Source organism: Brassica oleracea, chromosome C1 (genome assembly GCF_000695525.1).
Source record: "Brassica oleracea var. oleracea cultivar TO1000 chromosome C1, BOL, whole genome shotgun sequence".
Lineage (NCBI taxonomy): Eukaryota > Viridiplantae > Streptophyta > Magnoliopsida > Brassicales > Brassicaceae > Brassica > Brassica oleracea.
The window spans coordinates 1,256,348-1,269,260 of NC_027748.1; the positions used below are offsets into that span (position 1 = coordinate 1,256,348).

At 35.8% G+C, this 12,913-nt stretch overlaps 5 protein-coding genes across 5 annotated transcripts; 4 read left to right on the forward strand and 1 right to left on the reverse strand.

Moving 5' to 3' along the window:
• The first annotated feature begins 523 nt into the window (after positions 1 to 523).
• Positions 524 to 2,044, forward strand: LOC106323631. The gene is made up of 5 exons (XM_013761723.1): positions 524 to 811; positions 883 to 1,043; positions 1,111 to 1,360; positions 1,456 to 1,532; positions 1,620 to 2,044. The coding sequence occupies exons 1-5, from the start codon at positions 589 to 591 to the stop codon at positions 1,884 to 1,886; spliced, it is 978 nt and encodes a 325-aa protein (XP_013617177.1). The 5' UTR covers positions 524 to 588; the 3' UTR covers positions 1,887 to 2,044.
• Positions 2,045 to 3,290: 1,246 nt separating this feature from the next.
• Positions 3,291 to 4,565, forward strand: LOC106328727. The gene is made up of 3 exons (XM_013767225.1): positions 3,291 to 3,431; positions 3,512 to 3,659; positions 4,342 to 4,565. The coding sequence occupies exons 1-3, from the start codon at positions 3,357 to 3,359 to the stop codon at positions 4,563 to 4,565; spliced, it is 447 nt and encodes a 148-aa protein (XP_013622679.1). The 5' UTR covers positions 3,291 to 3,356.
• Positions 4,544 to 6,254, reverse strand: LOC106312050 (thioredoxin-like protein HCF164, chloroplastic). Its single transcript, XM_013749426.1, has 4 exons — positions 5,970 to 6,254; positions 5,678 to 5,890; positions 5,494 to 5,597; positions 4,544 to 4,964 (listed from the first exon to the last, which is right to left on the reverse strand). Exons 1-4 carry the CDS (start codon positions 6,123 to 6,125, stop codon positions 4,682 to 4,684), a joined length of 756 nt encoding a protein of 251 aa, XP_013604880.1. The 5' UTR covers positions 6,126 to 6,254; the 3' UTR covers positions 4,544 to 4,681.
• An 89-nt stretch (positions 6,255 to 6,343) lies between these two features.
• LOC106312042 (NASP-related protein sim3) lies at positions 6,344 to 8,303 on the forward strand. Its single transcript, XM_013749417.1, has 6 exons — positions 6,344 to 6,639; positions 6,738 to 6,961; positions 7,112 to 7,309; positions 7,382 to 7,472; positions 7,546 to 7,759; positions 7,829 to 8,303. Exons 1-6 carry the CDS (start codon positions 6,473 to 6,475, stop codon positions 8,144 to 8,146), a joined length of 1,212 nt encoding a protein of 403 aa, XP_013604871.1. The 5' UTR covers positions 6,344 to 6,472; the 3' UTR covers positions 8,147 to 8,303.
• A 655-nt stretch (positions 8,304 to 8,958) lies between these two features.
• Positions 8,959 to 10,619, forward strand: LOC106301893 (CASP-like protein 5C1). The gene is made up of 3 exons (XM_013738381.1): positions 8,959 to 9,334; positions 9,417 to 9,549; positions 10,431 to 10,619. Exons 1-3 carry the CDS (start codon positions 9,195 to 9,197, stop codon positions 10,617 to 10,619), a joined length of 462 nt encoding a protein of 153 aa, XP_013593835.1. The 5' UTR covers positions 8,959 to 9,194.
• Positions 10,620 to 12,913: the final 2,294 nt, after the last annotated feature.

A 12,913-nucleotide genomic window follows, 5' to 3' on the forward strand; every position in this document is an offset into this window, starting at 1 on the left:
AAAACTGCACTTATGTCAACACATAAACTTCTATAATTTTCAACATTTATAAAGATATACAGTAACTGATATATATATTTAGAAAACATATATTCAGTGGAAGAACCTCAACCATCATTTGTGCATAGAATAGTATAGAACTATTCATTCTTTCAAAATACCACATTTCTTTTTATAATCCAGAAAACATTAAATACAGGATATAGAATATGAGAATCTTGATTGAATGGCAAGCACTAATACCAAAAACAATAACAAGTTTCCCAAAAATGGATATCGTGTATTTTTACAAATTAAAGAAAAAAAGGAAACAAATCAAATAAAAATGAGCAAGAGAATAAAAAATACTATAGAATAAGTGAGTGTAACGATTCGCCGCGTGTGTACGGGACATCACAAAAAGATTCTTTGTTCCAATCTTAATTAAACCAAATTTACACAAACACCCTCGAGATTCCACTTAATTACAGCGGCTGCGGTTCACCGCGTCCTTCATCTTCTTCCCCCAATACCTTTTCTTCCTTCTTCTTTATAAATAAACGTCTCTCGCAGCTTCTTTGTCTATCTTATTGTTTTTTTATATATTCGATGGTTCAGACAGATACAGATAAGATGGGTCTTAATTTGAATCTGTCCATGTACTCTCTAGCAAAACCCTTGTCTCAATTTCTCGACGAAGTGTCGAGGATCAAAGATTATGATTCGAAGCTGTCTGAAATCGATGGGTATGTCGGAAAATTAGAGGAAGAGAGGAAAAAGATCGATGTTTTTAAACGGGAACTACCTCTATGCATGCTCCTATTGAACGAAGGTATACTGATTCTCAATTGTTTTCAATCGATTTGTGTTTTTGATGTTGAAGAAATGGGTTTCTACGTGTAGCGATTGAGACGTTAAAGGAAGAGGCTTCATCATCAGTGATGATGGCATCAGATGGTAAATTAGATGTGGGTGAAGGGGCAAAAGTGGAAAGTGATAATAAGAAGAACTGGATGAGCTCTGCCCAGTTATGGATCTCCAACCCTAACTCCCAATTGCAATCGGTAAAAAAAAAAACAAACCTTTTGATGTTCTGTTTTGTGGTCTTAACCTTTGATCATTTGTGAACAGACAAACGAAAAAGAAGATCGGTCTGTGACTCATAAGCCTATTCAGGGAGGGGCATTTTCGTCATTTAACCTTCCTCCAGCTCCTCTGTCTCTCGGGACTCCAGCATCAGAGATACTTATGGATTATAATCATCAGTTCAGCAAACCTATGCAGAGCCTTCACAGTCAGAAGAAAGAGCAGAGAAGGAGATGGTCACAGGAACTTCACCGTAAGTTCGTTGATGCTCTTCACAGCCTTGGAGGGTCACAAGGTTAGTCCTTATACCACCTTAAAAAAAGAAGCCAACTTTGTTGTTGAATTTTGTACTGAGATTATGTTTGTTTATGTTTGTTGATGTGAGACCAGTGGCGACACCAAAGCAGATTAGAGATATGATGAAAGTTGATGGTTTAACCAATGATGAAGTCAAAAGCCATTTACAAGTACAGAATCTCTCATCTTTTTTTTACAAACTTACAACTTATGATGTGTGAATGCATGATTCAGCGTGTGATTATGTTCTGTTGCAGAAGTATAGAATGCATATCCGTAAGCATCCGCTGCATCCAGCAAAGACTTTGTCATCCTCGGATCAGCATGTTGTGTTAGATAAAGAAACACAAAGCTTGATAAGTTTGACGAGGTCTGATTCACCACAAAGTCCGCTTATTGATGGAGGTTTGTTCAGTAATAATGGACATAGCTCAGAGGAGGCAGAGGATGAAGAAAAATCTGATGGACGTAGCTGGAAAAGTGTTTCAAATAAGAAGAAACAAGGGTTGGATCTTGAGCTTTGAAGACCAATCATAATACTATGCATAGATAAAAATTACCAACTTATGTTGTTATATGCTCAAAAAACTTGAAAAAGTTTGCTCGGGAGTTTTGTAGATGTAAAACATGAGAGAAGGGAATATAGATAGAGAGAAGAGATCAAACTCTTCAGGTTTGTGTTATTTTTTTTTTACTTCATAAAAAAAAAAATTCTCATAAATCAAAAATTTTGTTCTTTTTGTTGTCTGAATGTACAAGTCCTTTTCTTGTTTTACCGTCGGTAAGCAGGTAAACAGCAACCTTGTCGGTGTGAGACATGGTTTTCTTCAATCTACCTAATATGAGAATGATTATGGAAAAAGAAGAAAGAATCTTTTATTGTCAAAAAGACAAAAATCGTAGGATAAAAGATAAGATTTTTTTTTTTCTTAAAATTGACAACAAGATAACGATTTGAGATTTTTTTTTCTTTGTTGAAGTAATGAGATAGAAAAAATTGATTCACGGATATGAATTATTAATCGATATGATTTTTTAATCCACGAGATTTGCATGTTTGGTAGAATGGAATAGCTTCTTTGTCTTCGACATCATTGTCTTTGAATTTCATATAATTTTATTCTAGTGATATTGGGCTAAAAACTATGTGGTTTAACTCACAAACCGGTGTAGCCACCTGGTTCTTCAGAAAATTGATTTTGATTCAATCATGAGGTTTTTTTATGGGCTGTGGGCCAAGCGGGCCACATCTTCACCTTCATCAATATTCACATAGATCGGCTAAGGCTTTAAGCAACTACCGGGGATCTCCGTGAGTCTCAAATGACTTTTAACATTTTAATAGTATACCACTCATAACTTGACAAATGTTATATATACAGTTTTAATATATTTATATGAATATTTAAATAAAATTTAAATATTCATAATCTGGTATATTTGTAGATGATGATTTTGTATCATAAAAAAAAGGAAATTTGTAACTAACAAAGATGATTTGAAAAAATTATAGACTATTAAAATTTGTGAAATTATCTGGGTTAAATAATAAGATAATTAAAAATCTAGGAAGAATTTAAAAAAGTTTAAAATAAATAATGAAGTGTCAATTTTTGGTGCACCATTTTATATAGATGATTTCATGAGAAGGGAGAAAATTAAATTTTATATATGTGGATACCAATAATATGGTATATTTATAGATGATAATTTTTCATCACCAAAAAAAGAGTTTTTTTTAGTTAAAAATGATTAGAAAGAAATTATTGACTATTAGATGGTCTATTAAAGTATTTGGATGATGAATAAGATTATTTAAAAAATAATAAATATAAAAAATCTTAAAATTTTGTGATAATGTGTGAAGTTTTGCATGAGTATATATATATATATATAGACTGTGAGAGGCTCCATAAGAAACCCACCATCATGCATTGTTGTGGGTGCCCTAAAGAGTTTGAGCTTTTGCTAGTTTCACCCGACTCAGAGAAGCAATGAGAAGAGAAATCGTGACGATTCAAGTTGGAGAGTTCGCAAACTTCATCGGTTCCCATTTCTGGAACTTCCAGGTTAGTTGAACCAAATGATCTCGATTATCAAATTTAAGTGGATTCTAGGTTGAGAACTTTTTGCTATTCATTGTGTGTAGGATGAATTGCTTGCATTGGCGAGTGACCCCGAAAGCGATCCAATCTTCCCAAACCATAATCTTGACATGGACGTCCTCTACCGCTCCGGTGAGAACCAGCAGGGAGTTTCTACATACACTCCTCGTCTGCTTTCAGTCAACTTCGAAGGTATTAATTATTAAACTAGATGATTCCTTTTAGTACAAGATTTCATTTGCTAAATTGCAACTTTTAAGATATACATCCTCTTTTATGCAGTTATTTTTATAGAATTTCATTTGCTTGGTTTTATTTTTACTGTTATTAATTAACTCCATTTATACAGTTACTTAGTGCAAGCAAGGTTTTGGATTTGACTATATGAATGGTTGTTTCAAAGATTTAAATTTCACTAGGCAATGGTCAAGCGCTTTATAGAGGATTATTGTTTAGACGTACGCCTAGGATTATTGTTTAGACGTACGCCTCGGCAAATACCCGATTTATCGACTAAGCAGACGGCTAGACCGATTTTTAGAACACTGTGTACATGCATGTTTTTAGTTTTTTTTTTTTTTCCGTCTGAAACATTTTCACCGTTGAGGGGGTCACTAGGCTCCACGCGCTCAAGCGGTACCCTCTACAACGAAGGTTCTTCATCAATATCAGATTCTTCTAAAACCTGGTCAGAGAATGCTAATTCTTTTTTTTTGGAAATTCAATCTCTGTTTCACAATCTATCAGCCTCTCCCTGTGCCTTTACCGTTTCCTTCTATATTTGGAAACCTTGTTGGGAGGAGGGGTGAGATCTTGAGCACTCCGGGGTCGGATTCTATGTACAGAGGCTCACTTGATGTTCACTCCTTACCAGTAGCTACAAGATGGAGACCCTCGAGCGTGATTTTGCCGTTCTTGGAGAGTAGATTGGGGAATCTGGAGAGGCTTGGGATCCAAAGGGGAGCCATGGGATCATATGCGGCAAGGAAGTGGGGATTTGGGGAAGAAGAGCTTCAGGATATGAGGGAGAATCTGTCAAACATGGCATCTAAGCTGAGTCCTAATCACTCTTCGGATTCAGATTCAGATTCAGATTAGAGTTTTAAAGTTATGTCTTAAAACGAAACCAAACATACCAAACATTTAGTTACAATTGATCAAATATGAACCATTGCTACTTTTGTGCACTATATGATTGTGTTGCCTCTCTCTCTCTATCCATGGCTTAAGGGATCAGTGACCTGATGCACCTTACGGGCCTCGGCGCTACTGTACTGTCCCACAGCTCGAGCATGCGGAATTGATTGTTTCCCGGCTGCAAGGGCGTTGACATTCTCGACTAGATACTGTCTCGGGAGCCTTCCCACCACATTGCCTTCCTCGTTGCCTTGTCTATCGAGGAATGCGAAATGAGGGATGCCTTCAACACCAAACTCATCCAGCTCTTGCTCCCATTTCGTGTTGTCCACATTTAGCATCACAAAGTTCACTTTGTCCCTGCAGATCACAACACCGCAATGAAACTAAGACAATAACACACACGCAATTAAAATTTCGCCCTGTAAAATGCTAAACGAGCATCTAAAGAGCTCCCTAACCTATAAATGATTAAACTAACATGAGCTTAATGGTTCGCTTCTGCAACTAGAGTCTTCAAAGCTTTAGCTTGTTCCTTAACATCTAAAAGTTCCAAATACGTTCCTAAACAAGTTCTCATATCCACTAAACCAAGAGTGGGTACTGTTCTACAACCTGAATCTTGAATACAAGCTCTACCTTGTTGTTCATTAGCTACTACATATCCAAATCCATTCTTAGAGAAGTTCCTAAATACCATTAAACCAACGCAACACAAGATTTTAAGTCTCTTGCTCATCTTCATTTCCCAAACAAGTTTCCTAGTCCAATAAACTAACACAACATGATGCAACTACAAAGCTCTAGCTCGTTGATCATATCTATATTTAAAAGCTTGATGAATGTGATCATAAACACACACACATATAAAAAGAGCAAGCATTATTACTTGTATTGCTGCTCGATTTTGTAAACATCAGGGGCAAGTTCACGACAAACCTCACACCAATCAGCATAGAACTCAACAACTGTCGGCTTCCCATTCGACAAAGCCTAACAAAAAAGAACATTAAAGCCTTTCGTATAAAGCTCAATCTATAAGACAACAAAACCAACATGACAAAGAGTCCAACCTCCTCGTAAGGCAACGCTGAAGCGGTTAAATCCTTCAAGGAGATCCCAAAATCAAGCCTTGTCGATAGAAACAAGGCCAAAGCCGCAACAACAGAAGCAACAGCGACTCTTCTATTAACATCCCTGTTTGGAGATTCAGGAAACCCAGAAGAAGCTTCTTTCGTCGCAGGTGAAGTTTCACTAGTTGACCCATTATCCACCACCAATTTCTCCTGAACCACGATTAAAAAACGATTCCTTTAAGCTAAATTCGCCATCGACCCATATAACAAAATCGAGACTTTTTTTCACCTGGGGTTCTGAGGATTCTGGGTTCGCTTGGCAACGAAGAGCACGAACTCGAGAAGGAGCTACTGTTTGAGTTAGGAGAAAAGGTTGAAACTTTCGGTTGATTCCGTGAGTAGATGATGGAAGGCTTAACGAAAACACTAAGCGAGCTGCTGCCATCGAGTGGAGACAGAGATGACAGAACACACACAAAACGTTTCAACTTTACAAGCCGATGATCATCAAAGATGGCTTCTTCTTCGTCTCTGTCTAAGCTCTTAGCAACCACACATTCTAATCTACCTACATTAATTATTTTCTTCCACCATTTTTTTAAGTTAGAGATCAATGTAATAAATTATTAATTTAGTGTTACAAATATTTTAAAGCCCAAAACGACGACGTGTTAGAAGAAGAAGAAGAAGAAGAAGAAGAAAGGGTTTTAGGGTACAAGTAGAGCTTCCTCTTTCTCCAGCGAACATTCTCGTTGATTTCGATACCTAAACCCCAATTCTCAAGCTTGAGCCATGGTTGAAGAAAAAACACCAGCTTCGGCTTCGGAACTCGAGCAAACCCTAGAGAGTGAGAAGACGCTTGAGTTCGCAGACGAGCTGACCGAGAAAGGCTCACTCTTTCTGAAAGAGAGTGACTTTGCTGAAGCTGTCGATTGTTTCAGCCGTGCCCTCGAGATCAGGTTATTCATCGTTTCAAGTTTCAAGTTTCGATTTTTATTTTTTATTTTGGGTGTTGAATTTGACTAATTGATCTGTGTTGCTTTGGTTATGTGTTCAGGGTTGAACATTTTGGTGAGCTTGCGCCTGAGTGCATCAAGGCTTATTACAGATATGGATCTACTCTTCTGGGGAAGGCTCAGGCTGAAGCTGATCCGCTTGGTAACAACATGCCTAAGAAAGAAGCTCACCAAGAGTCTAGTGGTAAGGATATTGCAAACGGTGAGGAGTCTGTTGTGTCTAGTGACCCAGAGAAGCAAGAGAGCTCAAGTGGTGGCCATGAAGGTACTCAAATTTTGAGACTTGTCACCTATATATAGACTTGTGCTTGCACCTCCATTCACATTAAGCTTTATGGATTGAGATTCAAAGGAGTCTTTTTGTTATATGTCGTCTTAATTTATTAAGGATTGTATCTGTAAAATGCTTTTGTAGGTTCTGATGGTAAAGAGGATGGTGAAGATTGTCAAGAGGATGACATATCTGACGCTGATGCTGATGAAGATGAGTCTGATTTGGATACGGCGTGGAAAATGCTGGACATCGCAAGGGCTATTACTGACAAACACTCAACTGATACAATGGAGAAAGTGGATATTCTCTCTGCCCTTGCTGAAATCTCCCTCGAGAGAGGTTTAGTTTCCTTCTCATTTCACCTCGTAATGTCCCATTTTCTCATTAATGATGGGTTATTGAACAATGCAGAGGACATTGAGTCTTCCTTGAGTGACTACAAGAAAGCTCTGTCCATCTTAGAGCGATTGGTTGAACCAGACAGTCGACACATAGCCGAACTGTATCCTTCACTATATTGTTTGTTATTCTTCTTCTGTGCATTGTGTTGTATGAACTTAACTTGAACATTTCAGAAACTTCCGCATATGCATATGTCTAGAGACTGGATGTCAAACTAAGGAAGCAATACCTTACTGTCAGAAGGCTGTGTTAATCTGCAAAGCTCGGATGGAGAGACTCACTAATGAGGTCAAGTGTCCATCTGGATCAGCAACTTCCTCAACTGTCTCAGAGAAAGAAGCTGAGATCAGAACCTTATCTGGACTCGCAGAGGATCTAGAAAAGAAGGCAAGTGAGCTTAATCATCGTTTTGACATTAAAAAACTCATACTAATGTCAACTCTTGTTTTGCTGCAGCTTGAGGATTTGAAACAACAAGCAGATAACCCAAAGCAACTTCTTGCTGAGCTAATGGGCATGGCATCAGCTAATAAGGCAAGTGCTAGTGACAAGGCTGTTGCTACTGCTGCCGGTGTAATGAGCTCTTCTCGGATGGGAACTGCAAACACTGGGAAGGACTTAGAGTCGCCTACAGGTTCAGGAGTGGGAGGGGCATCATCAGGTGTTACTCATTTGGGTGTTGTTGGAAGAGGAGTGAAGCGAGTTTTGTTGAATGCAGAATCAAGTCCATCGAAGAAACAAGCTCCTGAGTCTTCTGACAAAGCTGATGTGTAACTCTTCTTGAATTAGAAAAAAAAAACTTATGTTACTACTGAATGTTTAACAGAAGAAACAGAGAAAAGCGTTTGTTACCTCCTCATGAACCCTTTAAGGTTATGTGTTCAAGTTCCGTATTGTAATTTGAGTTACGTTTAATCGTTTAAATCTTTTTTTTTGGCTTACTATTTTTGTTAATCAAAATATATGTTCTCTCTAAATGTTATGGGCAGTGTTTTTAAAACCGGACCGACCTGATGGTTGACCGGGTTCGACCATGAATCGGTTATATAGCCGGGTTGGACCTAGTAATTGTTTCGACCATGAACCGGTCCGTAGATGAATTAGATTTCAAAGTTATTAAACCGATAAAAACAACTAAAACTATCGAAAAAATCTATAAATCATCCATTAAACATAAAACTCGTTTATATTTATAATGTTTTATGTTTAAAATTTATTTATATTTTAATTATGTATCATATTTAATAACATTACTTTAAAATTTATATACTAAAAGTATATTAAACCAAAGTATTGAACCAAGTTTGATCCGGTCGAACCGTATTGAACCAAGTTTGATCCGGTCGAACCATATTGAACTGTGACCCAAAAAAAATCCGGTTCAGCTTCCGGTCCGGTTTTAAAAACACTGGTTATGGGTCTCCAAAAGATTATTGATTCCAGATCATTACTACATGTGGAAAGCCATCATTTTGTGGTATAGCTGTTTTCACTTTTGGTTTTAATCACAAGCTAATTATTGTGACTAAAAAGACTAATTATTAGTGATTAAGATATCATATTTCTAGATCTTGATAATTGCTTGCAACAGCAAGATGATGTTTGGTTAAGAAATAAGAACAAAATCCATAATTAAGCAAAACCATTATGCCTTTTATGAGCCTTTGACCCCATTGTTGTCACATCTCTACTTCTGTCTTTCCACCTCTGTCTGCAAAAACAGAGGAACCCTTTCCTCTGTTTCTTACTTTTGTCAAAGTTTAACTCTGATAAAAGCATGTAAGAATGACAAGGAATAGAAGAGATAACAAAGTCTCAGTTCATGGAAGTGGTCAGAACGGCGTCGGTTGGAACAAGGTCAAGCATTGGTCTACGTCTTGGACAGGTTCTGTTCTCTTCTGCTTCGCTTCTTTTCATGTGCTTCAACGATGACGACGATTTCTACGCTTACACTGCCTTCTGGTAAAAAAAAGAGAGTTGGAAATATTTACATTTTAAACTATAAAACAACGTTTTGAAGAGACTTGTAATCCTTGTGGAGCAGTTATTTAGTTACAGTGATGGGTTTAGTAACACCATGGAGCGTTACGTTAGCCCTACTTGAAGCGTACTCCATCATCGTTCAAAGACTTCCTCTGCAAGCAACAGTTTTATCTGTCATCGTCTCTGGAGACTTGGTAAGTTCTCTATACTTCTCTATGTGTATGTAGAATCTAAGCTACATTCATCTACAAATGTAAGACGCAAACAAAAGGAGATTAACATTATTAGTTCATTTGATTAGAAACGTGTGTTTTAAATGAACCAAATATTTTGAAGAGGTCCAAATAAATCAATTGTGGATACTGGCTAGTAATAGACATAGTGGATATACGATTATATCTTTGATTGGTTGCTATCAAAATACAATCTAAGAACCTTTGGTATTGCAACACATTTCACAACTTTTCATTAGCCACTGAAAGGATAAAGTTTTATCTATACACCAACTTAGTTATCTAATAATGGTATCCATTGTAAAAAAATAGATCCGGTGTTCTAAATTTTCAGGTCAATAATCTGTTGTTTTCTTGTTTAACTTAGACTCTACTTTTTTTTATTTTTATTTTGGTAATCGACTTTGTGGTGCAATCTCAAACTAATAAAGCATTAATAGTATAAGTTGTGGAAATTATCATATCTATATTAAACTGGTTCATCTGAAACGAATTATACCAAAGCTAGATAAAGTTGATCCAACATCTAGTACATCGCAATTATCAATGGAATGTCGATCGCTTGCTTTGCTTTAATCACTAGATTACATCAATTTGTACATCTATGTTGTCGTTGTTGGATGGTGGTCGACTCTCTAAATTTTGATGACCCTTCAAAGGAACTTAATTCAATGTCGTTTTTCTTTACATTTATAATAAGTATAACCAATTAACACAAACACACATGCAAAAACAGAAGTAGTATAGTCTAAATTAAGTAATGCAATGTAGTAAAAAATAAAAGCATACATATTAATGAGATTTGTAATCATAATCTCCTTATAATCTTTGTGTTTATTCAGGTTTTGTCGTTTTTATCGCTGGGAGGTGCATGCTCAACGGCGAGCGTGACCGTAATTTTGATTGGTGCTGGAGAGAAGCATTGTGATCGGTACAAGTTATCGGCGACAATGGCGTTCTTGTCTTCGTTTCTTTCCTTTGCTTCCACTTTCTTTAACTTTCGTCTTCTCCCTTCTCTATTTTCTAGTTAGTCAGATTTTTCTTTCACCAGTTTATAGTTATTTCTCTTTTTATAGTTCAGAGAAACGTGATAAAATTGTATCTTTGTAGGAAATTAATATATTCGAATTGTTTCTCAGTGCATACATTATAGGATTCGTATTCTTAGATATCCTAAACTCGCACCAATTTTATAGTTGTACTTTGGATCCCTTATCTTCAGGTACTAAAATATTTGATCGCGCTCACCTATATAATATAACCCGATTAGCTGAACTTTTATTACTATTTATTCAGAAAAAAACATAGGTCTAATTTTGAAGTCTTTTTTACAATATTTTAAAACCCTACATTCTGTATTTGTTTAATTCAATTAGCAAATGTCATATCGGATGCCCCATTAGAACACTGTATTTATAGAAAACTGTTGTAGCATTTTAACTGTAACAGTTTTGACCTTGTTTCTTGTTATATACTACATAGTTGGTAAAGCTTATTGCAGCATTGCCCATGTGTCTACCGAAACTTTCTAAACTATATCTGCACCAAACTTATCAAAGAAAACTAATAGTGACATAAACATAACAATTAAAAGCCAGGAAAGTAACTTTTTTAATGACAAAATAAAAGCTTATAATTTGCGTAATACGGTCCAACTAATAGTGAAGTAATCAGATTGTTTTTTATTAAAAAGTAATCAGATTCTTAACAAACAAGTTTTGTCAAACACCCAAGCTCAACTGTGAGCCATTAGTAGGTCAAAATCTTTGTAATCAAATTGTTTACATATAGTTTTGTCTTTTTTTTGGTAAAATTTGGTACATATAGTTATTAGTTCCAAAAAGAAAATCATATTCAGATTTTAAAGTGAGACTCAATAATCATTTTCAATTAACAACATCAATTTAATATGATTAAACTATGATACCAACATACTATTAGATTACCCTGATCATGATGTTGAGAAAATGTATATTTCTCTTTCTAATACAATAGACGGGAGGGAGGCATATAGACCTGAACAATATCCTAATTCTTAAGTGTCTGACACAAATGCATCGGGTTTGCAAATATGTGGATCTGAATTTTAAAATATGTATTTATATTAGCATACATACAGATGAATCCAATTAATCAGAATATAAATTGTACAATTTCATTTTATTTGCTTAATAGATGAGAACCGATTTTTGGATATTAAAATGTTCAGTTTTGTTTATTAAACCCACCTGCTTGTTCAAGTGCATGCATATACAGATTCACGTGATCCGTACGTAAGTTCCTATAGATTTTATTAGATACCCAAATCAATACATAAACAATTTTCTTAAAAAATTTACATCATATTAAATCAATCTTTTTAGAAGTAAGTTTTATTGCAAAAAGCTAAGTTATAAACCTGTTTATGTAATACTAGCGGGTTGTCCGCGCTTCGCGCGGAATATTATTTTGTTATGGTTAAATATGATGTTTTTGGATGATGTAATTATGTGGTCAGTATTTATTTGTGAAGAGCATGATTTAATATTTTATATTGTGTTATGTACGTAGTATTAGGTTATAGATTAATATATTACGTGTTCGTCTTTTCAATAATATGTTGTTGTGTGTATAGTAGTATTTGTTAGTGCTGAATTGAGCTTCTAATGTAAAGCATATTGAATTTCAATCACTTTGAATTTAAGCATTTGTTGATTCTAACATTAACGGTTTCAGCGTCAAAATTGTATTTCATATTTTCACATTATTCTTTTTTTAACAACATTGAACATTATTCTCGCATATTTTGACTTGAGCCGTCACCATCTATGTATTTATTTACATTTCCGGTATGCGGTGTTTCTTACCGCCACCGGAAAAGGTTCACCTTTGTTGCTCTTGTTTTTCCTCTTCTTCTTCTCCTGTGATATTATCTGATATTTGTTGTAGATTAGGTTTATGAGTTCTCAGTTGTGCAGTTGTTTCTCATGATGTTGTACGCTGTTCTGGTCAATATTTTTCCTCTTTTTCCTTAGATTTGGCTAATGTTAGGAACTACATCTCCTTGGGTTGGGTCAGAGTTTTATTGCCTTCCTCGTAGTTGGCTTGCCGTTGATAGTCCCTGCTAGTCTTGGTTTTCAAGATCTGGTTTTTGGTGATCTAACTTTTATGTTCTCTTTATAGCTCGAGGATGGCTCCACAGTTTGCTGATTTTTTGTAGTCTCTTTTTCTTTCTTTGTTCTCTCGTCTCGTTGCACTTTTCATCACTGGTTGTGTCTCTGGTGGCTCTCCATTTCACATATATGCCACTCAAGGTTTGGATAGTGTTTTCATCCGTATATGTTTT

Bases quoted from the DNA above. Each gene is read 5' to 3' on its own strand.
- LOC106312042 (XM_013749417.1), top strand. From the start codon at position 6,473: ATGGTTGAAGAAAAAACACCAGCTTCGGCTTCGGAACTCGAGCAAACC. The intron at 6,962-7,111 runs GTACTCAAATTT...ATGCTTTTGTAG, and splicing joins CTCAAGTGGTGGCCATGAAG to GTTCTGATGGTAAAGAGGAT. The intron at 7,760-7,828 runs GCAAGTGAGCTT...GTTTTGCTGCAG, and splicing joins CAGAGGATCTAGAAAAGAAG to CTTGAGGATTTGAAACAACA.
- LOC106328727 (XM_013767225.1), top strand. From the start codon at position 3,357: ATGAGAAGAGAAATCGTGACGATTCAAGTTGGAGAGTTCGCAAACTTC. The intron at 3,432-3,511 runs GTTAGTTGAACC...CATTGTGTGTAG, and splicing joins CCCATTTCTGGAACTTCCAG to GATGAATTGCTTGCATTGGC. The intron at 3,660-4,341 runs GTATTAATTATT...ACTCCTTACCAG, and splicing joins GCTTTCAGTCAACTTCGAAG to TAGCTACAAGATGGAGACCC.
- LOC106301893 (XM_013738381.1), top strand. From the start codon at position 9,195: ATGGAAGTGGTCAGAACGGCGTCGGTTGGAACAAGGTCAAGCATTGGT. The intron at 9,335-9,416 runs GTAAAAAAAAGA...CTTGTGGAGCAG, and splicing joins TACGCTTACACTGCCTTCTG to TTATTTAGTTACAGTGATGG. The intron at 9,550-10,430 runs GTAAGTTCTCTA...GTGTTTATTCAG, and splicing joins TCATCGTCTCTGGAGACTTG to GTTTTGTCGTTTTTATCGCT.
- LOC106312050 (XM_013749426.1), bottom strand. From the start codon at position 6,125: ATGGCAGCAGCTCGCTTAGTGTTTTCGTTAAGCCTTCCATCATCTACT. The intron at 5,891-5,969 runs GTGAAAAAAAGT...ATCGTGGTTCAG, and splicing joins CAGAATCCTCAGAACCCCAG to GAGAAATTGGTGGTGGATAA. The intron at 4,965-5,493 runs GTAATAATGCTT...TGTGATCTGCAG, and splicing joins AAAATCGAGCAGCAATACAA to GGACAAAGTGAACTTTGTGA.
- LOC106323631 (XM_013761723.1), top strand. From the start codon at position 589: ATGGTTCAGACAGATACAGATAAGATGGGTCTTAATTTGAATCTGTCC. The intron at 1,044-1,110 runs GTAAAAAAAAAA...ATTTGTGAACAG, and splicing joins CTAACTCCCAATTGCAATCG to ACAAACGAAAAAGAAGATCG. The intron at 1,361-1,455 runs GTTAGTCCTTAT...ATGTGAGACCAG, and splicing joins CAGCCTTGGAGGGTCACAAG to TGGCGACACCAAAGCAGATT.